Source organism: Bison bison, unplaced genomic scaffold (assembly GCF_000754665.1).
Source record: "Bison bison bison isolate TAMUID 2011002044 unplaced genomic scaffold, Bison_UMD1.0 scf7180017864148, whole genome shotgun sequence".
In the NCBI taxonomy this organism is placed as follows: Eukaryota; Metazoa; Chordata; class Mammalia; order Artiodactyla; family Bovidae; genus Bison; species Bison bison.
The window spans coordinates 9,246,955-9,274,705 of record NW_011494720.1 but is presented as its reverse complement, the minus strand read 5'-3'; the positions used below and the strand labels follow the sequence as shown (position 1 = coordinate 9,274,705).

The window sequence follows — 27,751 nt, the reverse complement described above, 5'->3', positions numbered from 1 at the left end:
TGTGACTCACGCCACACCCGGGGAGCACGGCCAAAATCCAGTTCGTTTCCCTACAACACCTTAGCGAAAAGGTCGGCTGTGTGGGTGAGATACGAATCTATTAATTTCCTGGACGCTCAGTTTACTAAGAGAAAGATTAACAGGGCTGTGATACGTGAAAGCTCTCGGATTTCTCCCCGTGGGGGACATAGGAAGGATCGATTGTGGGGCCGGGTGAGGGAGCTACCCGCACACACGGGGGGGATGCGACAGTAAATACAGCGACTCACCCGGGGATTCTTCCGGGGAGCAGCAGGGTTCAGGGGCCGGGGAAGCGCCTGGCTGGGAGCTGGTCCCACCAGCAGAGGTCTGGACCAGAGGCTGGTCCCCTTTCTAAAGTACACTCACCCTTTGACTTTTGGTCGGGGTTTTGCTGAGCTGGCTGCAGCCTCGCTCAGCGACGACCGAGCAGCGCAGGAAAGAACCTCGGGATCTCTCTGCCCGGAATCATGCCGACGGTGGACGACATCCTAGAGCACATCGGGGAATTCAACTTTTTCCAGAAACAAACGTTCTTCCTCCTCTGCCTGATCTCGGCCGCCTTCACCCCCATCTACGTGGGCATCGTCTTCCTGGGCTTCACCCCGGACCACCGCTGCCGGAGCCCGGGGGTGGCGGAGCTGAGCCGGCGATGTGGCTGGAGCCTGGCGGAGGAGCTCAACTACACGGTGCCAGGCCCGGGACCCGAGAGCCAGTGCCTCCGCTACGAGGTGGACTGGAACCAGAGCACCCTTGGCTGCCTGGACCCGCTGGCCAGCCTGGCTACCAATGGCAGCCCCCTGCCCCTGGGCCCCTGCGAGCAGGGCTGGGTGTACGACACGCCCGGCTCCTCCATCGTGACCGAGGTAGGTGACCGTGGGACTTAAAGAGATGGAGAAAACAAACAGCGCAGCTTTCCTTAAGGACGAACCCGGGGAAGCCCAGACGTGGAGTCAAAGGATCTCATAAAATTCTTGTTTCCAACCGAAACATGCCGCCTCTTACTTGTCTAGAGAGTGAGTTAGTTGAAACTTCAAATTATGGCCATAATTATTCTAGTGTATGCAAGTATCAGTATAAGAAATAAACAAAAACATATCAGAATTCCTGGAAATAATGCCAGGAAAGGGGAAATTTCAAAGCCTCAGGCTGAATTTCTGGAAGCTGTACCCTCCATCTGCCGTCATATGAATGGACAGACACGCAACAGCTCGTAGAACTCACCTGATTGGGGCCTTACTGTGATACAATGTACTTTTCTCTCAATGGTTAACTTTCTTCTCTTTAGTTTGCTCAAAGTATACATGTCAAACCATTTGGGGTTGGATCTTTTGCTATGGTACTATAGTTTATTACAAACCACACTTGACATTCCTACACTTGCCCTTCCCTGGTGGCTCAGAGGGTAAAGAATCTGCCTGCAGTGCAGGAGACCTGGGTTTGAGCCCTGGGTTGGGAAGATCCCCTGGAGAAGGAAATGGCAACCCAGTCCAGTATTCTCACTTAGAGAATTCCATGGACAGAGGAGACTGGCAGGCTACAGTCCATGGAGTCGCAAAAAGTCGGACACAACTGAGCACTAACACACACACACACAGTTGACATACATCTGATTGTGAGGCCTCTTTTCCATAAAAAGGAAAAAAATGGAGGCTTGATGTTTAAAAAAAAATTATTGGAGTAGAGCCAATTTACAATATTGTGTTAGTTTCAAGTGTGCAGCAAAGTAAATCACTTATACATATATATACATTCACTCTTTAGATTTTTTTCCCACATAGACTATTGCATAATATTGAGTAGAGTTCCCTGTGCTCTGTAGTAGGTTCCTGTTAGTTGTCTATTTTATATACAATAATGAGACATGATTTTATTGGAGGCAAAGGAAAATAAGGGGACAAGATTATTCTACAAAGAAAGCCAGGTGCTTGGCTTAACTTAAAAGGACCACTTGGACTATGTGAAGATACTCTGTCTGAACAGACATTTAGGTAGAAGAGCCTTTTCTAAGGATCTAAAGTGGTCTGACAGTTACATGAAACGTGAAGGATTGAAGATTTAACACCGTACAATTTTTTTTTTCTTCTTCTTTTTATTTATTTATTTATTTTTTAAATTTATTTATATCAATTCCCCATCCTGAACCCTCTTCCCTCCTCCCTCCCCATACCATCCCTCTGGGTCGTCCCAGTGCACCAGCCCCAAGCATCCAGCATCGTGCATTGAACCTGGACTGGCATCTCGTTTCATACATGACATTTCACATGTTTCAATGCCATTCTCCCAAATCTTCCCACCCTCTCCCTCTCCCACAGAGTCCATAAGCCTGTTCTATACATCAGTGTCTCTTTTGCTGTCTCGTATACAGGGTTATTGTTACCATCTTTCTAAATTCCATAACACCGTACAATTTTTAAGAGGCCTTACAACTTGGCTCATCTCACTCATTCATACAGAGATGAGGAAACTGAGGTCCAGGGCAGAGAAAAATTTTACCCCAGACAGTGAGAAGGCCTTCCCAGGTGGCTCAGGGGTAAAGACTCTGCCTCCCAATGAAAGAGACACAGGGGATATGGGTTCAATCCCTAGGTAAGGAAGATCCCTCGGAGGAGAGAATGGCAACCCACTCCAGTATTCTTGCCTGGGAAATTCCATGGACAGAAGAGCCTGGCGGGCTACAGGCCACAAGATTGCAAAGAGCTGGACATGACTGAGCCACTGAGCACACAACGCACACACAGAGAGAGAAAGTTAGTTTTAAGCCCTAGAAACCGCATCTCCCAAACTCCGGGCCGGCACTGGTGACTCCTACAACACTGCCTCTTGTTCCAAATGAGAGCAAAGGCCACAGCCCTGAGCAAGATGCTAATTCCCCTACTTTAAAGAGACACCAAACTGCCCAACTTCCTTGAGGCAGCACTTGTAATGTGTCCACACACCTATTGCCTCTGTGCATTAAAATTAGAAAGAGGAATGGTTCGTGCACAAGTAATTACCTAATTTCAGCTGATTTAGCCAAAATCAAGTTTAGCCTGATGACATACCACCAGATAGAAAGCTAAACAGGCTGCGGGTCAAATCTTCAGGTTGTGTAAAGAAAATTAACGCAAGCAAGGAAAGAGTTGGGTTATTGTCATCCAGATACTCAGTGCAATACAAGGAGTGCCTCCTGTGTCCCTTGGGCTGAGTCGCATCTAACAGGACTTGTTTTCTTTCTCTCCCCACTCGGGACCCCTGCGGCCCCTCGCAGTTTAACCTAGTGTGTGCCGACTCCTGGATGCTGGACCTGTTTCAGTCGGCGGTGAACGTAGGATTTTTTATCGGTTCTATGAGTATCGGCTACATAGCAGACAGGTAGGTGTGCCACAGAAGTGGCGGAATTGAAACCCTCGGAGGAGAGCACCCGCCCCCGCTTGAATGCCCTCCTGCCCCACAGCACACCGGCCACGCTTCCCTGGATGGTCACGACAGTCTTAGAGTTCTCCTGCTACTCCGATAGCATGACCACTGTCTGTATTTTCTCATTCTGGGGGCTCATTGAAGGATGTTTCATCATCGGGTAGCAGTGTTTCCTTGTGGGCTGTCCAGAAGCTGAGGGTGAGATGGGAGAGATGACAGATGAAAGATGACTGGACCCCTTTCGTAATCCCGACTCTTCCTTTGGCTTCCTGCCATCCCCCTGGTCATGCACCTTCGGGGCCTCTTCCCTCTTCCCTCTCAAGTCCCAGAGCCAGGTAGAATCTCACTATTGTTCTCACCTGAGCCCAAGGGGGTGCAGGATTCCTGAATCGGGGCCCCAGAGCCAGATGTAATTGTTGAGTTGGCCAGAAACTTCCTTTGTGTTTTCCCTTCTGATCTTACAGAAAACTTTGAATGAACCTTTTGGTTAACCCAATATACGTGTGGAAGTACAATATAACACTGAAAGGGAAGCAGGGTCTCCACACTGACAGAGGTAAATATTCGATTCCATGATGTCACGTCCCAAGAGATAAATGAAGGGAGACTTCTCCAGGTGGGACGCATGGCCGGTGGTCCTCTCACTTGGGTCTGAATCTTCAGGAGCTTGGTTTCAGTGGCTTGTACCAATCCAGCTCTTCCTGGGTCGCTTATTTATCCATCGTTTTGTAATCCCACATTCACTGTGCTGAAAGTTGCTCATAATGTGCATCTTTACTCATTGATCTAATTGATCAATGATCAATTAGACATTGTTAGGAGTCCCCTAAAGAGAAAGGAAAAGGAGGGCTTCCCTGGTGGCTCAGGCAGTAGAGAATCTACCTGCAATGTAGGAGACCAAGGTTCTATCCCTGGGTCAGGAAGAGCCCCTGGAGAAGGGCATGCCAACCCACTCCAGTATTCTTGCCTGGAGAATCCCATGGACAGAGGAGCCTGGCGGGCTACAGCCTATGGGGTCACAAAGAGTTGGACATTACTGAGTGACTAACAAAGGGAAAGGAACAAAAAATCGGCTCTATACTTGGTGAGCACCTTAGCTAATTTGGCCATCAGAGCTATAATGTCTGGGTGTGTTTTGTACGCCAGGCAGTGTGAGCAACATTTTAAACAGTATCATCCTCTTAAATTGTTAGTCCGCTAGTGAGATAGCACTGCATAACTGAGCAATGCCTATATAGTCTCATAACTTATTATAAACTACACGTTTAATTCTGAAATAAATGGTAAATATGCCTGCTGCCTTCTCCAACTCTATCTTTGGTACAGATAAACCCACACCTGTCAGTTTAATATGAAACGTAGGTGGGACATTTTGTCTGATGATACTGCGTTGTCTGTCTGGATTAAAACCGGCAAATGTGTTAAAGATGAATCAGGCTGGCTGAGTCAGTCACACCTCAGGGGCATCTGAATGTTCACGGCCAGGACTCCCTGTGGCCACAGGCAGGAGGGGAGTGACAGAGAGGGCGCTGGTCTGAGGCAGCCCCGGGCCTCGTGCCTCTTCTGGAACTGCCTGTGCACCTTCTTCCAGAGGCTCTTCTTGGGACTCTGTGCTGCAAAGAGGCTGGTGAGGTGCAAGGGGAAGGCATTTGCTTTCACTAGTATTGCCACTGAACTGAGAGCGGTGGTTTGGAGATGACCCTTTAAGAAGGAAGAAGCACCCTAACGAGGGCGGTCCAGAGTCCACCCTGCTCCAGCGTGTGGCTCTTCGGGTCCCTGGCCCCTGGCTCCCTCTCCACTCCCGCCTGCACTGGAGAGAGCAGACTCTAACACTCAACTCGCCAGCACAGAAGTGAACAAACAGGTGACTGAGCTTCACAGTTGGTTAAATAAATGAGTTAATTATTCGCGTCCCACTCAGAGAGTAGGAACCGGGTTATAATTCTCTCCTGACGGTGCATTCCTGATTTACAATCCCCGGGTGATTATCCACCTTCTCAAATGACCTCATCATTTTGCTCCTTTTGTTGAAATCTCCTGTGTAAAGCTAATGAGTCATCATTCTTCCCCCCACAAGCTGTGCACATCCCTTTATTTCTTTTTCTTAAACTGTCTGAAGTCTGGTTGGTTATTACCCCTTTCTCCTCTGCTGTGTGCAGATAAGGGTATGGAATGAGGTGACCGCCAGAGGGGTCCAATGAGGATGCTTTATTTTTGCACACTCAACACCTGTTTCTGCACAACTCTCAGGTTTTATACAATGGGACAAGAATCTCATGGGAACCCATTTGATGCTACAGATTAAACAAAATAGATTGCGATAAGGAATTTTAAAAATATGACCTGACAGCTGAAGGGGTGAGGAGTCTTTTAAGAGCTGCAGTGTCTTTTAGAAGAAAGCCAGGAACACCAAGCCAGACTTCTGAGGGTCAGCTTTGCAACCCTCCGGTGGGAGGGAGGGAGGAAATATGCTAGAGACTTTGGAAATGAGTCTTTCGTAACGTGTCCCATTTGTTTCATCATCCAAACCGCCTAAAGAACGATTGTGAGAATCACCTGACGTAAAAAAGTGATCGATCAGCGACTCCAGGGTTTTTACTCCAGTGATCAGTCATTTAATGTCAGGCTTGTAAATGTTTTATTTTATTTTTTTATTTTTGACCATGGGATCTTAGTCCCCTGACCAGGGATCAAACCCATGCCTCTTGCTTTGGATGGAAGGCAGAGTCTTAACCACTAGATTATCAGAGAAGTCCCATCAGGCTTATGAATGTTTAACAACTGACTCTCTAAAGGAGAAAGGCCTGACTTGTAGAGTTTGCAGATCTCCATGCTATCCATGCTCCCATGGTGGTCCATTTCAAGCTACCAAAGTGAGGTGATGGAACACAGAGTTGGAGAAATATGCACCATCCTATGGCATTTCCACCATACAAATATAACAACAAGATGTAAAAGACCTCATGAGCATAGATAAATACTCAAACATAGTAAAATAATTAGAGATGGAGAAAGAGATGGTTTGTATATTTACTACACTAGCTTTTAACGCAATTTACTTTAGAGTAAGTGTATACTTTCATTTTTCATATTGGTGCATTTAACACTCAGCTCACAAATTTTCTGAAAGTCTATCAGTCAGTTCTCGAGAGTCACCTCTACGCCGTTCAAATTTCAAAATGGAACCAGATCCAAACAGAATCAGAGTCCCAGTGGGTTGCAGTCAAGCTCACCCAGCTCTGCAGAATCTTCCAAACCAAGCTGCCCCTACCTCCTATGCGCCAGTCATTGTACGTCATGGTGTGCTATATCTCACTAGGATCCTAACAGCCTTGAAGAGGGAAGTTATTGTCCACAGTTTGCACAGGAGGAGACTGAGGCTCAGTGAAATGAAAGCACGCTTCCCAAATGCTAACGTGCATGTCAACCACCTGGAGGGTTTGTTAGAATTACGATTCTGATCCAGTGGGTCTGGAGTGGGCCTGAGGATCTGCCTTTCAAACCACCCGCTGGCGATACTCATATCCCCAGGCCACAGTCGGAGTGGCAAGTAGCTAAAGGATTTACGAAGCCAGCGGTACAGGAGTCCACCCACTCCCTTTAATTTTCTCTCTTTCTTTCATTTAACCACTTAAGTGGTTCCATTGTAGGAGGGCAGGAAGGTGGGGATGTCTCAAACCAGTCTCCCGAACCTCCAGAATTTCTTCCAGCCCTGCCTTACTGTTTTAATCGCCTTGTGTCCATCTGTGAAATTGTCCCCTAGTGAACTGCATTAGTAGATTCGAGTTTCTGAAAGTTCCCACACTCTGAGTGTCAAATGGTGAATGCCCCCTCTCATCAGCCATGGGATTTTGTCACCTAGGGGAGCACGACTGGGGTGCTTTGTGGTCACCCAAGTCAACTTTGGAAGTTGAAGAAATCTCCTTTGAACACGTGCTTATAAATTCTTTGAGGATAAGTTAAGGGGGTTGGGTAGAAGAACGTGGAAAGAAAGGCTAAAACGTTGTGTTGAGTTGTGACTTTGGAAGGCTGTGGATAAAAGGCTAAGAGGGTATACGTTTACAGTGGGGAACAGTTGACTGAGAATTCAAAAATGATGTAGTCAACACAGAGTTTTAAGAAGTTTGGCAATTTACATCAATTCCCAATGGGACTGCTTGATCTTTAAGTTTCAGATTTAAAGCATTAATAATACCCATAAGACAGCTCACAGGATAAGGCTCAGAATATTATCTATAGCCCTTGAGAAAAGAGCTAAAGGTCTTGACTGTGCTTAATGATGACATTATTATTTAGTCTCCTTTGGCTGCTGTCCTTTGTTTCTGCATTTCTCACTTCTCTGATTGAACTCATTCTTTGACTAAAGTTTTATGCAGACAGGAGGCAGGGAGAGGGCATGGTGGTGTGGGGTGGGGGCAGGAAGCATACGGTCCTGTTCTGTTTCCGTAAAAGACAAGGTTAAGCCCGGGTTCCATGTTTTCCTCTACTCTGTACTGAGACACTCCCAGGTCCTTAAAGCAATGAAACCCAAGTCCCCATAATAAAATGTACAGGAGCTCTCCAGCTAGGGGACTCCACGACAAAGGCCTAAGGGACGGGAACACATGAGGTGAGGGCATAAACAACCGTTTCCATGGAGACACACAAATACCACGAAGTCCAAAGGCAGTGTTGAAAATGGATACGGAAATTCACCGAACACTGAGTTTTGTTTTTTCTAAAGCAAAAGCTCCTGGGTGGGCAGTTGAGTCTGTTCATGGAGAGGCCCAGCTCATGTGATGATGGAAGGCTTAGATAGGCCCTTGGGGCATTCAGGACCGGGGGGCTCGAAGAATCTCCCCTCCCTGAGTACCCTCCGCAGTGTGGGGCTGAGAGTTTCTGCAGCCCAGAAAGGGTCTCGCTGTTTACATATCGTGCCAACAGAACAGACCCGAAGTCAGGGATTCTCTTGGAGGGAGTCAGTCTGTACCTCTTGAATTTCCATCCTTCAGAGTTGACCCCCACTTTAGTTAGAGTTCCATAGCTTGTGTGAATTTTCTACAACCTTCGTGAATCTAATCTGATGCCATTCCCTCTCTTCGTTTTCTCTTCACAGGTTTGGCCGTAAGCTCTGCCTCTTGATTACAATCCTCATAAACGCTTCATCTGGAGTGCTCATGGCCATCTCCCCAAACTACACATGGATGCTAATTTTTCGCTTGATCCAAGGACTGGTCAGCAAAGCAGGCTGGTTAATAGGCTACATCCTGAGTAAGAACACTTGTGATTTTAGCTGTGGGAACAAAGGTTGGCTGGCAAAATAGTCAGTCTGGTGGGGGAAGCTACACAGAAAACTGGACTCAGCTTCCAGACAACGTTGAAAGATTTTTCTTTCTGTATCAAAAGAATTTCTAAAATCTTTTCACTAGACTCATTCTACATTCCTCCTAGAAAGAAAACAATGCAACAGGAATGCCATCCAAATTCTTGTATAATGCTTTAGGAATTTTTGTTTTCTGTACCCTAGGGTGTTCCATAGAGAGAAAATCGAGCCTACCAGGCTCTTCTGATTGTTGTTCTGTCACTAAGTCACGTCTGACTCTTTGCGACCCCATGGGTTCCAGTACACCAGGCTTCCCTGTCCTTCACTATCTCCCAGAGCTTGCTCAAACTCATGTCCATTGAGTTGGTGATGCCATCCAACCATCTCATCCTCCGTCGTCCCCTTCTCCTCTTGTCCTCAATCTTCCCCAGCATCAGGGTCTTTTCCATCAAGTTGGCTCTTCAAATCAGGTGGCCAAAGAAGTAGAACTTCTGCTTTGGTCCTTCTGATGGATATTCAGAGTTGATTTCCTTTAGGATTGACTGGTGTGAACCCCATGAACTTTAGTACCAGGCTCTACAGAGAGAATATTCAATGGGAAACATGCTAGATTTATAAGAGACTTTATTAGTTTGAGTACATCCACTCTAGCAAACCACAGTTATCCTCAAATTATATGCAAGGAAACTGAGGATGCAAGTACTGTGGTCAATCTCGGGCCCTCAGCAAGCCACTTGTGGGACCAGGAATATCATTTACATCCTACCCATTAGGAGCCAGAGCTATGCTTAAGCTCCATGGATTATAGGAGAATATTTGCATTATAACAGCAGGGCATCTTTAAAGTGATATTAAGAAGACTTACCACCACACTTAGATCTTGGGAATTCACTTCATCATTGCTTTTCTTTTGGGCACATTCAAGTAGCATCCACACAAAGGGAAACAGACTCTGAAATTTAAATAATAATAATAAATCTCTCATTTCACACAAGAGAACTAGAATATCTGTGCTTAAAAATTGGCCCAGGAGAGGGGCCAATAAATCTGGGGGATTCTATGAGATGAGGAGGAAATGGCGCCTTTAATACTTTTATGTCCCTGTCACGGTAGTCCCCTGATCTATGTGAGGACAATAAAGAGATGAATGCATGCGGTTATTTGATGAGAAACTTGGTTTCTGAAGACATGACATCGAAATACGTAGCATTTGAATGTAGATTTTGGCCTCTTCTCAGTAATTTCTCCTCCAGTCCCTCCAGTGTCCTTATGGTGCTCTTGCCATGTGCCCTTTTTCTACTTTTCTTTTCTACTTGCTACCCCAAGACCTCATCCATGACCCCAACCACTTTGAAGGACAGATGTTTCCATTTATTATGTACACAATTTCATCTCTCTTTGTAAGTACTTTTGGATAGTTCACAGTACTTCATAGAAATAATTTCAGAGAACATTTCTATTTGGTTTATAAATAGCTGAAATCTTTAACATGATAACCAAACATTTAGCAAAACTCTGTGGTTCATGGAATATCTGGCATGTCAATTTTAGAATGTCTGTGATATAAAAATGACTATTTCCTAAATCCATGTACCATAGACTTCATACATCTGTCATGGTATATGGCGTAGGATAAGGCAATAATTATACCATGTGCAGTGTTATGCCTTTAAACCAGCTCTTAGAGAATAAAAAATCTGATTCATAGGGTTTTCCAATTTCTAAGTTGTGAATACTCACACCATGACTGATTTTAAGATACCAATGGGTTAAAAATCAGCTTGCAAAATTCCTAAAAATTAGGTCTTGCCAGTCAGTACTAGCTGACTTCGGTCAACTTGGAAACCCACCCCCTAGGTTTTCAAGCCATTTGCACACATTAACAGGATGGCCAAGAAAATGTTTAACTCATGTAAGAGGACATGAGCTATTATACTGAGCTATTCATTTACATGAAAATCATCTATGCTCTAAATTCAATGCTTACTCCATGTAATGTGGGATTATGAGATTTTATATTAACACAATAGCAATAATCATAACAGAATAGGTCCCAAAGGACATTTAAATGTTTCCTAAGAGCTGTATAGAAAATTCTGGAGCTTGGACCACGTTTTCGAGGTTGGCATTCTAGTTGTCCTATCGTTGGATCGCCAGCTTACTGTCGTACTGACCGGTGCTGACCCTTTGGGTTCTCTCCACAGTTACAGAATTTGTCGGGCTGAGATACCGGAGGACAGTGGGGATTTTCTACCAAGTGGCCTTCACGATTGGACTCCTCGTGCTTGCTGGGGTGGCCTATGTGCTTCCGCACTGGAGATGGCTTCAGTTCACCGTGACTCTGCCCAACTTCTGCTTCTTGCTGTATTACTGGTGAGTCCACGTGGAACAAAAAGGAAAGAAACTGAAATACTACCTTTAGCTAAAAAGGCTGTCTGCCCCAGTGCACACCATCCATCCAGCCTAAGATGTCCGTCACTCTTCTGTTTCACGGGAAACCCAGCTTCAGGGCTGAAAATGACAAGTTCCCACCTGTCTCGCCCTCTGGAATTCAAATGTTCTTTCACTTTGAACAAAGAGCTTTATGACTTGGATCTCACATTTTCACAGTATTTATGTGGTTTTTAAAATTAGCTTCCAGTGGCCTTAACACCCTTGGAAGAGACTGACAATATTACTGTTCTTACTCTGCCTCTCCTCAGAAGAGACTCCAAGATGGAGAAGGTGAAGGGTGACGCTGTTGTCACCACTTGGCCTGCCGGGTCCGGAGCAGACATCCCCAATCAATCACAGCAGTTTTTATCCCAGATTAGGCCAATGTGGCACCCCAGTCAGACCATACCAATCAATCAGAGTTACCAGAGCAAGTGAAATGTCAGTCGTTCCTGCCCAAGGGAAACATGCAAATAGCAGAAGCTCTCAAAAACTCCTAATGTGAGGTTACCTGAGATAAAGTAAGAAGGGTGCTGGATTATCAACCAAATCTCCTTTGCAAAAACCCACTTATTTAGTTCCTGGACATAGCTACCTGTTCTTCCCATAGGTGCCTTGTCCAAGATTTAACATCTAAACCCTTTCTAGGAAGCCTGTTTCTCCTCCAAAAGCCAGTAACATTTTGAGGGTGATTCTTAGCTCCTTCCCTCTATCCTTTCTACCCACTTTCTATCTCTGAATCCACCCCCTTTTTTTTTCCTGTTAGGAACTCATTAAAAGAAACTCATTTTTTCTCATTAGGAACTCATGACTTATTGCCTGGCTTTCTGGACAGATTCATAACTGGTCTCTTTGGCATCAGCTTCCCCATCCTCTAGTCCATGCTTCACATAGCATTGAAAAAATCCAGGTCTAGCTCATTCCTCTTCAGCTTAAATATTTTTCAACAGTCTTATTCTCTTCAGAATAAAGACCTAATGCTTTAGCATGACAGGAAAGGGCCAGCTATCATCCAAGTTCTGACCATCTCTGAAGCACTTCTTGCCACTTTTACTCAATTGAGTCCCATTTAGTTTTCTTACAATTCCACAAGCCCCACAATAGAACTGCTTTTTCAAAAGATCACTCAAGATGAAGAGTAGAAAACAGGTGTTTGGGCTGTTTTGTTTTCTTCAGATAAATATTCAGAAGTGGGGTTTCTGGATAATACAGTAGTTCTATTTCTAATATTTTTTTAAGGAATCTCTATACCGTTCTCCATGGTGGCTGCACAAAGTATATCCCCACCAATAGTTCGCCAGGATTCCCTTTTCTCCATATCCTCACCAGTACTTGCTATTTCTTGTCTTTTTGATAACGGCCACTCTGACAGGTTGAGGTGACATCTCAACTGTGGTTTTGATTTGCTTTTCCCTGGTGATTAGCGATGTTGAGCATCTTTTCATGTCCTTAGTGGCCATCTGTATATCTTCTTTGGAAAAATGTCCATTCCAATGCTCCGTTCATTTTTGTTTATTTTTAAAACTAAAAAAAGATTTGGCTGTGCTGCATCTTTGAGGCCAGGAGTGGGCTTTCTCTAGTTGGGATGAGTGGCACCTACTCTCTGGCGGTCGTACTCGGGCTTCTCATGGCAGTGGTGGCTTCTCTTGTTATAGAGCACTGGCTCTAGCGTGCGGCCTCAGTCGTTGTGGTACACGGGCTTAGTTGCTCCAAGGCATGTGGAATCTTCCCAGACCAGGGATCGAACCCTTGTCCCCTGCATTGGCAGGAGGATTCTTAACCACTGGGGCCACCAGGGAAGTCCCACTCTGCTCATTTTTAAATCAAATTGTTTGGATTTTTGCTATCAGGTCGAATGAGCTCTTTATATGTTTTGGATATCAACCCTTTATTCGATATACAGCTAGCAAGTATTCTCTCCCGTTCAGTAGGCTGTGTATTTTGTTGATGGTTTCCTTTACTGCGCAGTCTCCACACAGTTTTACTTCCTCTGTAGATACAACCAAACCTGTCTATGTAAGGCCCCTCCCAGAAATTGGCTTGTGGCCACTGAGCAGGTGGAGGGCCAAGTAGGATTCCCTCTACTTAACAGCACTGATGACAGTTTCTGTGCCCCAGGTGTGTGCCTGAGTCTCCTCGATGGCTGATCTCCCAGAACAAAAATGCTAAAGCCATGAAGATCATTAAGCATATTGCAAAGAAAAACGGAAAACCCTTGCCTGGATCTCTCCAGGTAAGCCAGTGGCTGAAGTGGCAAAGCAGGGAACTGCGAAAAGGAGGAAAAAGCACGCACTGTCTCCGTGGGGAGCCGCAGAAGCGGCCCACCTCCCAGGCACAGCAGGGTACTTCTGTTGTACTAAGATTTGTGGTTCCCAGCAGAATATTTTACACAGATGGAAAACATCAAAGGAAACCAAAAGTCATTTGAAAGTCAAACGAGGAGCTTCTGTCTTGTTCATCTCTTGACTGTGTTGGCCCTCAGCCCCAGTACAGAGGGAAGAATCTTCAAACACAAATAATTCCTTAGAATTTTTTAAATTTTAGATAAAAAGTATCCCAAAATATTTTAAACACCCCCCCCTGCCTTCTTGAATAGAACAAATCAAAGTGTCCATTTTCCGTGCACTTAGCATTTCACCTTGAGTAGACCTCATCACCTTTAATTTAAGCATCACACTTTTCACCTGACAGGACCTGGTAAAGAGAAAACCAAGCTCACTAGGAATTTATATTGACATAGTAGCAAGTAATTTCTGATAAGGCTCTAAGATGTGACCTGTACAAATCTGAGATTGACCTGACATTCACAGTGAGGGACTCAGGGGCCTTTTTTCTTCACTTCCTCTCTGGGTGGTTAGAGTACCTATTTTTTTTTCTGCATAAACAGCTGGCATAGCACTGATTCTTAGAATTCAGATCCTCTTGGAAACTGGCCAGGGAATAAAGCACACGTGGGTCACTGTCTCCCCTCCACGGTCAGAGTTCCTGTGAGGACACTAAGTCCGGTCATTGCTGGTTCCCTGGAGGCTTCTTCCAACACCAACTTGTCCGGTTCAGCATCGACTGTGTGCTTCTAGAGTGGGCTTCTCAATTCACCGGGGGAACCTATGAACGTGCATTTCCCTCTGGCTGGGCTGGGGCCAGAGATTTTTCGCTCTTTATTATTTTGATATTTTATTTTATTTATTTGTTTGGCTGCACCAGGTCTCAGTTGAGACATGCAGGATCTTCGATCTTCATTGCAGCATATGAGATTTGGCACGCGGGACCTGGTTCCCTGAGCAGGGATCGAACCCAGGCCCCCTGCACTGAAGTCTTAGCCACTGAACCACCAGAGAAGTCCCCAGAGACCTTTCATTCCAACAAGCCCCAGGTGACGCCAATGCTGGTCTGAGTGCCAAGGTCCCCGAGCAGTCTCCTATTGGCCGTAGTCGGGTCCGGGTGTGCAGAGAGGGTGTGTCAATGTGCTCAGCCCTCAGGGTCCCTGGAGGACCTCAGTTTTACCCCACCACATTTTGCCAGCAACATCCCATAATATATATGCATGAGTTACCTTGCTGCTCTGTATCCCAGTTTCCTCTTCTGTGAGACGTAGTGAAAACCATAAAATCTAACTTGCAGGGTGGTTATATTGATTAAACGAGTTAATGTGTGCGATGGGCTTAACTAGCTCTGGGCACTTTAAAAGCATTTAGCAAGTCTAGGGTATTATGTTCCCCGGTGACCCTGGGATGCCGTCATGAAATATACAAAACTGTTGCTCTTGTTTCTGTTCCCAGAGCCTCAGACCTGATGAGGAAGTTGGTGAGAAGCTGAATCCTTCATTTCTTGACTTGGTCAGAACCCCACAGATAAGGAAACACACCTTGATCTTGATGTACAACTGGTAAGGATTATTTTCCACTTTAAAATCTCTCCAAATTCTTTTAATCTCCAACATCCACATAGAGGGAGGGACCAAGAGGGCCTTCAAAACGTAGCCTAGGTCCAGTCAGCATCAGTGGTGGATTGCAAGTGGGCTCATTTATATTTTTGTCAGGCAGATGTTGAAATCAGCTTACAGACCCAACACATAGACCACTACATTCTCAACCTGGGCTTTACCTTAAGAATCACCTGGGAGTTTATAAAATACCAAGGCCAGACTCTTCTCCCACAAAGACATGGATTTAATTGTCAAGGCTAGGAACCAAGAACCAGTAGTTTTAAAATCTTCCAAGTGATTCTAATGTCAAACTGAGACAATTGGTATAGATTTTTAAAAATTGAAGTATAATTGATTTACAATATGTTAGTTTCAGTTATACAGCACAGTGATTCATATACATATATATATATATTTTTTTATATTTATATGATTAAAATTCTCTTCCCTTATAGAAGTAGTAGAAGTGGAAGTGTTAGCCACTCAGTTGTGTCTGACTCTTTGTGATCCCGTGGACTGCAGCCTGCCAGGCTCCTCTGGCAGGAGTCCATGAGAAGGAGAGGAGTCCATGAGAATTCTCCAGGCAAGAATACTGAAGTGGTCCGCCGTTCCCTTCTCCAGGGGATCTTCCTGACTCAGGGATTGAACCTGGGTCTCCTGCATTGGCAGACAGATCAGATTCTTTACCATCTGAGTCACCAGGGAAGCCCTTACAGGTTGTTAGTAAATATTGATAGAGTCCCCGGTGCTATACAGTAGGTCCTTGTTACATAGGTTAATTGATATGAGTGTAGATCTCTACTGCAAGGCCTTTTCTTTTCCACCTGGATAAAATGTAAATAAATAAACTTCTCAAACAAGACTAGACAGGATTAACCACTGACTCCACATCCAGTAGCAAGTCTGGGCATCCTCACTGCCTGCAGGCTGCTCCAGAGCCCTGGGCTCCGCACCAGCCTCTGCACCACGCAGCACGCTTTCCCTTCACTAAGTGACATCACTGGGATGACACAGAGCAGCCAAATGATGCTTCACAGTCACTGACAGAAGGCGACGTCCCTGGCGGTCCACGCCCCCTCTGCAGGGAGCATGGGGTCGATCCCTGGTCGGGGAACTAAGATCCTGAGTGTCCTGCACGCCACATGGGACAGCTAAACAATAAAGACTATCCACAGTCACCGACAGAAGCAGAGCTTAGCAGGAGTTAGTTTAGCAGCCTTCACAATATTGCATGCAAAATGCATCGGGGAAACTTGGCCTCATTATCCACATATTTTCCATTGCAGACATTGAACGCTTCCAGTCAACAAAACCAGAAACATCATCTAAGTCTTGTCTGTGAATTGATAAACAACAGGGACCTACCATATAGCACAGGGAACTAGATTCAGTATCCTGTGATCAACCATAATGGAAAAGAATATTTAAAAAGAAAGCATACATGTATACAACTGAGCCACTTTGCTGTACAGCAGAGACTGGCACAACACTGAAACCAACTATTCTTCAATTTTAAAAATTAATTAATTTTTAAAATGTTGTCTGTATCATGTCAGAAGATAAATCATCAAAAGTGGGGCTGTATCCATTTGGGAATTTGCTTTCCACTTGGTCTCCTGTGTTCCTAATGTTTGGATTAAGTAGTCATTAGAAGACCAGAAAGAGAAAAGATTAACAACCACTAATAACCTGAAACAGTTCTACTAAATAAATCCTTCCAGTAAGACGTTGCTTCTCGCCTTTCAATTTGGCCAGGGAATGTTAGCCTAATTCTTTCCCTTTCCAGACTCTGAGGTTACAGCCAGTCACCGTAATGGGTCAGATGGTGTAAAAGCAGTGGGATGGAGGGAAAGCCATAATAAGATGACAAGGAAAGGTGTCCTACAGTCAAGCTTTCGGTGACTTGCTCACGGTGCTTGTCTTGATCTGAGCTCTCCTCTTTGCTCAGGTTCACGAGCTCTGTTCTCTACCAGGGCCTCATCATGCACATGGGCCTTGCGGGCAGCAACATCTACCTGGACTTCTTCTACTCTGCCCTGGTCGAGTTCCCTGCCGCCTTCCTCATCATCCTCACCATTGACCGCATAGGTCGCCGTTATCCATGGGCCGTATCAAATATGGTGGCGGGGGCAGCCTGTCTGGTCTCGGTTTTTATCCCTGAGGGTAAGTGCCCGGCCAAGCTGGGGTCTTGTCTGCCAAGGCCCTGAGAAGGGGCCAGGGGCGGGGATTTGGGGGCGGGGCGTGGGAAACACAGCCCTTTGATAGGAAGACCATGTTTTTCAGCGTGGAAGTCTATTTGGAAAGAATGAATGAAATATCTTGGATTTTCCTGAGTGAACACATATGGCAACTCTGCCTGTAAGAGCCATGGCACCCCATGATGGCCTGATGTGATATAATCACATCCACTGGTTCTCTGAGTTGGGCTTCCCTGGTAGCTCAGATGGTAAAGCGTCTGCCTGTGATGCAGGAGACCTGGGTTCGATCCCTGGGTCGGAAGGCTACCCTGGAGAAGGACATGGCAACCCACTCCGGTACTCTTGTCTGGAAAATCCTACGGACGGAGGAGCCTGATAGGCTACAGTCCATGGGGTTGCAAAGAGTCGGTTCTCTAATGTAGTACAACAAGAGAGGCTAGGAGGACCCACGCCTCGGGCTCTCTGGCTGGGCCAGCACAGAGAGCAGGCTATTTCTTCTGGGTCACCTCTGTAGACGAAAGCTGGTGGAACTTTGGAAGCGGGTGTCATTCTGGTGTCATTAACGACCGAGGTCTAAAGTGAGGAGTGTGTTAGAACCGTGAGGCTAACACGAGCAGACGCGGGGGATTTTGCAGAACTGTCCTGAGTCTGCAGAAGCGCCGACGGTGCACTCTTGCCCCGTTCTGGGGTATGCACTATCTCCTTGCCCCTCCCCTCTGCCGCCGAGCCCCGTTGGGTGGCCCGGGAGCCTGAGCAGCACGTGTCAGCCGTGTGTTTTCCCCTCAGATCTACACTGGCTAAGAGTTACGGCTGCTTGCCTGGGTCGGATGGGGATCACAATGGCCTATGAGATGGTCTGCCTGGTCAACGCGGAACTGTACCCCACGTTCATCAGGTGCGTACGTCCCCCTCAGCGCGAGGAGGGCGGCTGGGACATTTGTTTACTGGTGAGAACGACCACAGGTGCCGACAGAGGACAACTCACCTTTCTTAAGAAATTTATTTTATTGATGCACAGTTGATTTACAGTAGCGTGCCAATTTCTACTGTACAGCAAAATGATTCAGTTATACATATGTACATTCTTTTACGTATTCTTCTCCATTACGATTTATCACAGGATATCGAGTCTAGTTCCCTGTGCTAAGCAGTAGGACCTTGTGGTTGATCCATCCTGTATAGAACAGTGTGCCTCTGCTAACCCCGAACCCCCAATCCAAGCCTCTCACGCCTTCCACATTCCTTGGCAACCACGAGTCTATTATCTGTGTCTGTGAGTCTGTTTCTCTTTTGTAGATAAGTTCATCTGTGTTATATTTTAGATTCCACATGTAGGTGACATCATACGGTATTTGTCTTTCTCTTTCTGACTTCCTGCGCTTGGTATCTCTAGGGAAGGCACCTTCCTTTTCAAGAGGATGGGACCATTTCAAGGCAGTAGGCAGGTCACACCTCACACTCCCCGGCTGGGGTAAAACTCAGGAGCCACGTGGGGAGAACAGGAGCCATTGCACGGAGAGGGATGCCCGAATGGCCACAGGTGGGAGAACAGCCCATGCAGGATGGCAGAGCAGAGCGAGGGCAGACGGTGATGAAAGTAAGAATCCAAAATTGGCCCCGCCCCCAGTTAGACATCTTCGAGAAAGTTAATATAAAACAAGTACAGCAGAACATGAATGGAATTATGTATCGTTTCCGTGCGTCGACAGTACCGTGAGGACTTTCAGCTCGCACCCGTTTTAATGATTGGGGGAGGTATTTAAGACGAGCGTGGGAGATAACTACGGTCCTGTGATAAGCAGAAGGAAACATGGGTGTCCCGCGTTTCAGGAACCTCGGGGTCCTCGTGTGCTCCTCCATGTGTGACATCGGGGGCATCCTCACCCCCTTCCTGGTCTACAGGCTCACCGACATCTGGCACGAGCTCCCCCTGGTGGTTTTCGGTAAGAAATCCTCAGAGATGTCCGAAGGAAAACCTGTCTTTTAGGGGTCTCCATGTTTCTACCTCCAAACTAGTGCTCTCCTTGCAAGTCACTACTAAATGTGACTGGTAATTGGTACTACTATTAGTGTGGCAACTCTAGTGTTACTAACAGCATTAGCAGCCGCTAACACTCAAGTCTGGGAACCCACGAGGACGCACGCCCGTAGAGCTGCAAAGTCCAGGGCGAGTGAGGTGGGGGTTTCCTTGAAGAAGACCCTCTCCCCTCACTGCTGTCTGCCTCTTTGTCCAGGAACTCATTCTTCTATCTCCTCTAGGCCCAGACATGGGAAAATCCAAACTCTTTTTACTTCCTTACTTCAAAAGAAGCAGTTAAAATTTTGCCAAGGGCAATTTCAACACCCAGGGGAAACAAAGGCCAAGACTGAGAGAATGCAGACTTCCCTGGCCGTCCAGAGGTTAAGACGCCGCGCTCAGATACAGGGGGCCCAGGTTTGATCCCTGATCAGGGAACTAGATCCCACACGCTGCAACTGTAAGATCCTGCATGCTGCAGTGAAGGCCCAGTGCAGCCAAATAAGTACATTTTTAAAAAAAGAAAGAAAACGGGTTACATGACAGGAACACCCGTGGGGGTGCTGGCGCCCTGTCCTCAGGTTCCTCAGCGATTAGACCGAAGCAGCAGGGGCACAGTCCTGCCCGCTGACCCTGAAGGAGGTATGGGTGCTGAGTGCACCCCTCCCGACCAGCCGCAGGAGAGAATGGGAGGGATTAACCTAATCAGCACCGCGTCCTGAGCCCTAAGTCTGCAGACTGAGAGGGGCTGGGATCCTGGGAGGTTCCGTTCACCCAGTATCCACTGCCTCTTCCCCCAGTGGCAGACAGAGGGACAGGTGCCCTCCTGGGCACCCGGCAGACACGCCTCCAGATCCACACACGTAACTTCACCCTCTCAGTGTGTCAGCCCTGGGGTCTCCATGCACCCACTCCTGTCTTCTTTAAGACTCCTTCCGAGTCTTTGTTTTAATTTGACAGAAATGGAATGCTTTCCCCACGGGCATACAAGACCCAGTCTGGGGGAGGAAGGTAAAGACTGTCTCAGATGACAGCAGAGGGACAGCAAATGGCTTTCCCCCAATCCTGCGTGTTGTCACACCCAAGTGTCTCTGCTCATTCCTTCTGCTCGAGGGACTTGTGAGGGCAGAAGTTTCCACTGCTGTAGATCTATCAGCAAAAACTCCAAAGCATTGAGAGAACTCACCCTCGAAAGAGACCTGACGAATGTTTCCATGTTCCACCTTAATAACAACAAGATGGCCAAGTTGATAGAACATGAGGTCTCTATCCCAAGGTAGGCAGAGTGGCTGGGAGCCCCGGGCCCAGACTCCTTCCTCCCCCAGCACTGGCCAAGGGGCCTGACCCCAGGACCCCCTTTCCATCTTGGGAGCACGTTCTGGTCTCTTCCTTACAATCCAACCTTGGCCACTCCCCTAGGTTGGCAGTGAGTGGTCCGTGGGTCTGAGGGATATTTCTGGGTAGAAAATAGATACTCCTTAGTATCTATTTTGTTTCTCTTAGTACCGTTTAACAACAACAACAACAAAAAAATATGTGAAGTCCAGACCCAGAGGAACTCCCCAGACCTAGATCCTCCTTTGGGCCCTGCCTGTCCATCAAAAAGATAAAGGATTTTAATTGCATTTCAAATTTGAAGTAAGCAAAGTGTTAGTGGCTCAGTCGTGTCCAACTCGTTGTGACCCCATGAACTATATATAACCTGCCAGGCTGCTCTGTTCAGGGGATTCTCCAGGTGAGAATACTGGAATGGGTAGCCATTCCTTTCTCCAGGGCATCTTCCTGACCCAGGGATCGAACCCGCGTCTCTTGTGTCTCCTGCATTGGCAGGCAGGTTCCTTAACACTAGAACCACCTGGGAAGAAGACAATTCCTGATTTTATATTGCTGGTAGTTTCCTTCTCTCACCAGCTTTTAAGAGCTAGCAGGAAGCAAAACGAGCAGTTTTACACTTTTTCTTGCTGCTGCTGCTGCTGCTGCTAAGTCGCTTCAGTCGTGTCTGACTCTGTGCGACCCCAGAGACGGCAGCCCACCAGGCTCCCCCGTCCCTGGGATTCTCCAGGCAAGAGCACTGGAGTGGGTTGCTATTTCCTTCTCCAATGCATGATAATAGTGTTCAAATTGTGCTCTAGTAATATCCAGAAATGGTCACCTAGAAGCTTGAAAACCAGCACATGAATACACTGGAAAAGTTCATGCCACGGGCCAGGTACTTTTCTAAGCACCTAACAAATATGAACTCGTTTCAGCCCCATAACAAGCATTTGAGGTGGAGACATCATCCCACATTCTGCAGAGGTGCCTGGAGTATCGGGAGATCATAGAGCTTCTCGGGGCTCTACGACCAGTGCTCGGGGTGTCAGCACCCTGGTGCCCAGAGCTACAGCCGGTGCCCTGAACCACTGCGCACTGGAGGCCTGTATTTCTATTTCAGTTTTAAGGCTGCAGAAAATGGAGTCCAGCAGACATTTTTTTGAAACCCCCAAATAGTAAAAAACCCACATCCTACTTCTTGCATTCTATGACAGAAAATATATAAAGATGTACCCTGGTTCAATTCCTGGGTCAGGAAGAACCCCTGGAGAAGGGATAGGCTACCCACGCCAGTATTCATGGGCTTCCCTGGTGGCTCAGATGGTAAAGAATCTGCCTGCAATGAGGGAGACCTGGGTTCAACCCCTGGTTTGGGAGGATCCCCTGGAGGAGGGCATGGCCACCCACTCCAGGATTATTGCCTGGAGAATCCTGTGGACAGAAGAGCCTGGTGGGCTATAGTCCATGGGATCACAAAGAGTTGGACACAAGTGAGTGACTAAGCATGGCACAGCACGTGTGTGTGTGTATGCACGTATATACATATTTTATGTATATATATGTATTTGTGTGTGTATACATATTCTTTTTATGTATATTTAAGTATATATATGTATAGATATATATTGTCTTTTTATGTCTATACACACATACATACATCTATATACATTTAAAGTCTATATATAGATATACATAAAAAATACATGCATATATACATAAAGATACTATATATATACATAAAAAGACTATATATAAATGTATACATTTAAAAAGCTATATATATTAAAAAGAATATATATATGTGAATCACTTTGCTGTATGCCTGAAATTAACCCAATGTTGTAGATCAACTATACTTCAGTAAAATAAAAAATAAAAAGCAACAATAAATAAAAATAAAAAGCCTGGCTATACCATTTAATGCCGTTATGAAGTAATATGTGATTCATTACTTTTATTTGCTGGTAACAATCCAAGTTTCTAACTCATTTTCATTACTACGTGCTTTATATTGGCAGGGCTATATTCTTTCTTTTCTTAGCATTGTTTTTTTTCAGAGTTATTTTCTAACTCTAAAGTATCTTAATATCATGGCAATGTTCTCTAGCCTAGAATAACTTTGACTCAAAATGCGAAGTATTTCATTTCCCTATAAGGAATTGTAATTCAGCGGAGTTTGGAACGGGCTAAATATTTATGATGGAGAACAGGGCAGTCTGAGATGGCAAAGGAATCTGTAAGTATAGGAAATCATCAAAAACATTTTTTTAAGAAACAAGGGGAGCTCTCATTACAGAAGCGGCACGCATCAACCCTGAATGTGATCTTTGTCTGTTTGGCTCTCAGCTGTGGTTGGCCTGATTGCTGGAGGATTAGTGCTGTTGCTCCCAGAAACCAAAGGGAAGACTTTGCCTGAGACCATTGAAGAAGCTGAGAACATGCAGAGGTAGGGAGTTGCGGTTTCTTCATGAACGATTCCATACATGTTTGGGGAAAACGCTGTAGCCGGCTGGAAAGAAAGATGATGGTGAATCTGTCCCTCCCACTGTACACTGAGATCAATTCAAATGAAAGCAAAGATTAAAATGTACCAACAAAGAAACAGTAAAAGAGAATGAAGATATTATAGGAGAAGCCCTTTACCCTTTCACAGTGAGGAAGACTTAAAATTTGACCAAAAATATCCAGGACCCATTAGGAAAAAAAAGTTCACCTTTATAAAAATTTAAAACTGTGTTGAAAAACTTCCATAAGCTAAAAAAAGATAAGCAAACTTAGAGAAAATGTCTACTCCTCCATAAAGGGCTAATTTTCCCAATGTATAAAGAGTACTAACAAATTCATAAGAAAAATCACTCAGTAGGAAAAAATGGACAAAGGACTTGAATACATAATTTAGTGAAAAGAAGGAAAAAACAGCTCTAAAATATATTAATATGCCCAATCTCCTTCGTAGTAAGAGAATTGCAAAGTTACCCTGCACTATTATCCCCTGGGATTATCAAAGATCGAACTGCTTGAAAACATCCAGTGGACCCTTGAACAGCACAGGAGTGAGGGGTGTCAACCTCCTATGCAATCAAAATCCACTTACTTTCAATTCCCCCAAAACTTAATCGCTAATAAGTAAGTAAGTAAGTGTTAGTCACCCAGTCGTACCCGACTCTTTGCAACCCCATGGACTGCAGCCTACCAGGCTCTTCTGTCCATGAGATTTTCCAGGCAAGAATACTGGAGCGGGTTGCCATTTCCTTCTCCAGAGGATCTTCCCGACCCAGGGATCAAACCCTGGTTTCCTGCACTGCAGGCAGATTCTTTACCAACTGAGCTATAAGGGAAGCCCCAGCTGCTAATAATCAGAAGCTTATGAATCACATAGGGCAGTTCAGATATATTTCGTATGTTGTATGTATCATAGAGTGTGTTCCTACAGTAATCTATAGAAAAGAAAATGTTATTAAGAAAATCGTAAGGAAAATAAAATACATTTACAGTACTATACCGCGTTTTTCAGGCTTCTTAGGTAGCACTAGTGGTAAAGAACCTGCCTGCCAATGCAGGAGACATGAGAGATGCAGGTTCGATCCCCGGGTCTGGAGGATCCCCTGGAGGAGGGCATAGCAACCCACTCCGATATGCTTGCCTGGAGAATCCCATGGACAGAGGAGCCTGGCAGGATACAGTCCATAGGGTCACACAGAGTCAGATACGACTGAAGCAGCTTAGCACTCACACACCTTGTTTATCAATACTGTAAATTTATAAATTTACATCATCTGTTTATAAGACAAATCATCTATCAGCACCTACATGAACATGTTCCTATATGATACAAACCACTGTAGAACTTCTCTGATGGCTCAGTGGTAAAGAATTGGCCTCCCAATGCAGGAAACATGGGTTCAATCCCTGATCCGGGAAGATCCCACAGGCCACAGGCCGCTAAGCCCATGCACCACAACTATTGAGCCTGTGCTCTAGAGCCTGGGAACCACAACTTCTGAGCCCACGTGCCACAAATACTGAAGCCTGCACGCCCTAGAGCCCGTGCTCCCCAACAAGAGAAGTCACCGCAATGAGAAGCCCGCATGCCACCATGAAGAGTAGTCCCTGCTCACCAAAACTAGAGCAAAGCCCACGCAGCAGTGAAGACCCAGCACAGCCAAAACTAAATAAATAAAATTAAAAAGGAAACATGGTAGATTTTACGTGTATTAATAACAAGTGACATCAAAAATGAAAAGATAATATAAAAAAGAAATCCATATTTATTTACAGATATGGTGATTCATGGGCTTCCCAGGTGGCTCAGTGGTTAAAAAAAAAAAAAATCCACCTGCCAATGCAGGAGACACAGGTGTGATCCCTGGGTCGGGAAGATCCCCTGGAGGAGGAAATGGCAGTATTTCCTCCAGTACTCTTGCCAGGGAATTCCTATCGACAGAGGAGTCTGGCAGGGTTGCGAGTCAGACACGACTTAGCGACTGAATCACGGCCACCATGTATGACTCATGCACTGATACTAGAGCGGTGTCTGTGTGGTTGCTGTAAGGCTGCCTGCTGTAATTGACTGATGCTATCGCCCTCCACTGCTCACAGCAGCCTAGCCTATACACAAATGAATGCATTGATATGAAATTTTTGTGCCATACAGTATTACAGTCATATTCATAATACAGCATTGGAAACATTTGTTACATTTTTTTAAAAAAACCACTTACCTGTGATGGTAGGCAGGTTCTCCAGTACGATCAAGAGAGGCATAATGTAAGATAATGTAATTCTTTGAAAGCAAAATTATAAAACAATAAGAAAATGAATACATTATTAATTTTGTATTAAATATCACTCACCTCATGCCTATGTAGGGATAGACTAAAGTTTGTGCGTGCATGCTGCTCAGTCGCCTCAGTCATGTCTGACTCCTTGCAACCCTATAGACTGTATCTCTCCAGACTCCTCTGTCCATGTGATTCTCCAGGCAGGAATACTGGAGTGGGTTGCCATGCCCTCCTCCAGGGCATCTTCCTGACCTAGGGATTGAACCAGCATCTCCTCCATCTCCTGCCCTGCAGGGGAATTCTTTACTACGGAGCCAGCAGGGAAGCCCAGACTAATGTCTGCATATACTTTATGCATTCATGATGTACTTAACTTTTTCTTAGTTTTTTCAAAATTTCTAGGCTACATGTTTCATCTGAGAGTTTTTCAAATTGTCACAAATTGCCAAAAATTTTTCAACTTTTTTATAGAAAAAAATCCACACGTAAGTGGACACATGCAGTTCAAACTTGTGTTGTTCAAGGATCAACTGTACTGTGCTGGTAAAAGATGTGGAGAGACAGGCAGTGTCCTTAAAACATTTCTGATGGGCAGTATGACAATAGTATCAAAATTGTATATGTGTGTACTTTTGTATACAGCAATTCCATACTTGTAGAAATTTATGTGTGTAAAATGGTGTTTGTACAGGATTATTCATTAAAGCAATTTTTATGTATCAAAAGAGTGAGAGTAACATAAATGTCGATCGATTGGGAGACCAGTTAGGTAAACTATGGTAGGTCATTCAGTAAAACACTCCATGGTTATTAAAAAGAATGAAGCACCTTGATATATATATACTGATATGGAAATTCTCCCAGATGTATTATTAATGGGGAAAAAAAACAAAACATAGAAAGGTATATAATCATTTGTGTACAAAGAGCAAAATACATGTATATGAAACTTAAATATATATTAAACATATATATAAATTATATATACAATTTATCTTTGGAAGAACATGCGTAACATTGATCGTCTATGGAATTAAATGGCTATGGGATGTAAGTGGAAGGGAGACTCTTCAGTGCATACTTTTTGCACTCTCTGAACACATACAATTCTATTTTAAAAGTAACCTTAAAAATCAAAAATAGAGACTTCCCTTTCGGTTGGTACAGCCAATGCAAGGGACACAAGTTCGATCCCTGGTCCAGGAGGATTCCACTTGCCACAGAGCAACTAAGCCTGTGGGCCGTAGCTACTGAAGATGCACACTCTAGGGCCAATGAGCCGCAACTACGGATCCCATGTCCCACGACTACGGAAGCCCCCAGGCCCGAGAGCCAGGAAACCGCAACCACCGAAGCCTGCATGGAGCACCTACTGAAGCCCATGGGCCTAGAGCCTGTGCTCCACAACAAGAGAAGCCGCCTCAGCGAGAAGCCCCGTGTACCGCAACTAGAGAGCTGCCGTTGCTGGCCGCGAGTAGAGAGAGCCCAAGCACAGCAACAAAGACCCAGTGCAATCAAAAATAAATAGATAAAAGAATTTTTTAAAAATCTACATACAGAGAAACATATATGACACACTCCCCCATGAATCTGTTTATGTGACATGCTTAGCTATAACTGTTTGTTTTATCCGTAGTCCATTTTCGGCCCACTGGCGCCATGAATTGAGCTGAATTGTACCCATGCTACAAACCCTTCACATTTCACATATTCAGTACTTGGGCAAAGGTCACAGCAGAAGAGTTACAGTGGTCTGATGCTTTTCCTAGAACTTGGAAGAGGCTTTGAATTCAGCCAGAGGTCATACCCTAGCAGTTTATGGGACACCGGGGTCTCAAGAGCTTTGCCTGGCCCACATAATTTTTTTAAGTGGGAAATTCCACATAAACTGAATTTCCAGAATCTGTGTTTTTTGTTTTTTTTTTTTTAAATCAGAGAATTGGGTAACACTGAGCAGGCAGTTTCCTCCTGTTGACAGTTTGGAGGAGCTGAGTGGTGACAGCTCTGCTCTTTGAAGGGCATGCCTGGGGAGCCAGCCACAGGCCTGCCTTCCCTACGCTTGGTGCCTAGGACACTTGTTTTCCATCTGGTGAGTGGTGAGTTTGAGAGCTTTGATCTTGATCAACCAACCCCCACAGACCTTGTCCAATGCATCTTCCCGTGCACGTGAGTGCTGCTCCTGGAGGACAGAAATTCTACATCATTTATGGTCGTGTCCCTAGAGCTAAGCATAATCCCTGCGCACAAAGAGCAGGCGCTCACCAAATATTTGTGGAATAAATGTAGAGCTCCTTCCACAGCGCCCCTGTGTGGGGTGCCCCTAGGTTTTCCCCTGCCAGTTCCAGTGTCAGCAAGGCAGCAACA

General features: G+C 45.4%; 1 protein-coding gene across 3 annotated transcripts in view; it reads left to right on the top strand.

The window, feature by feature from the left end:
• Positions 1-8: 8 nt before the first annotated feature.
• Positions 9-27,751, top strand: part of SLC22A2 (solute carrier family 22 (organic cation transporter), member 2) — a 31,763-nt gene continuing 4,020 nt past the window's right edge. The window contains exons 1-10 of one of the 3 annotated variants that reach the window (XM_010840895.1): positions 9-884; positions 3,269-3,372; positions 8,513-8,667; positions 10,924-11,092; positions 13,271-13,385; positions 14,932-15,038; positions 17,026-17,240; positions 18,062-18,170; positions 19,106-19,218; positions 22,953-23,052. In XM_010840895.1, the coding sequence (XP_010839197.1) occupies positions 489-884; positions 3,269-3,372; positions 8,513-8,667; positions 10,924-11,092; positions 13,271-13,385; positions 14,932-15,038; positions 17,026-17,240; positions 18,062-18,170; positions 19,106-19,218; positions 22,953-23,052 (1,583 nt within the window). In that variant the 5' untranslated portion in view covers positions 9-488. The remainder of the gene's footprint in view (positions 885-3,268; positions 3,373-8,512; positions 8,668-10,923; positions 11,093-13,270; positions 13,386-14,931; positions 15,039-17,025; positions 17,241-18,061; positions 18,171-19,105; positions 19,219-22,952; positions 23,053-27,751) is intronic. The other 2 variants (XM_010840896.1, XM_010840897.1) reach the window with 2 other exon arrangements.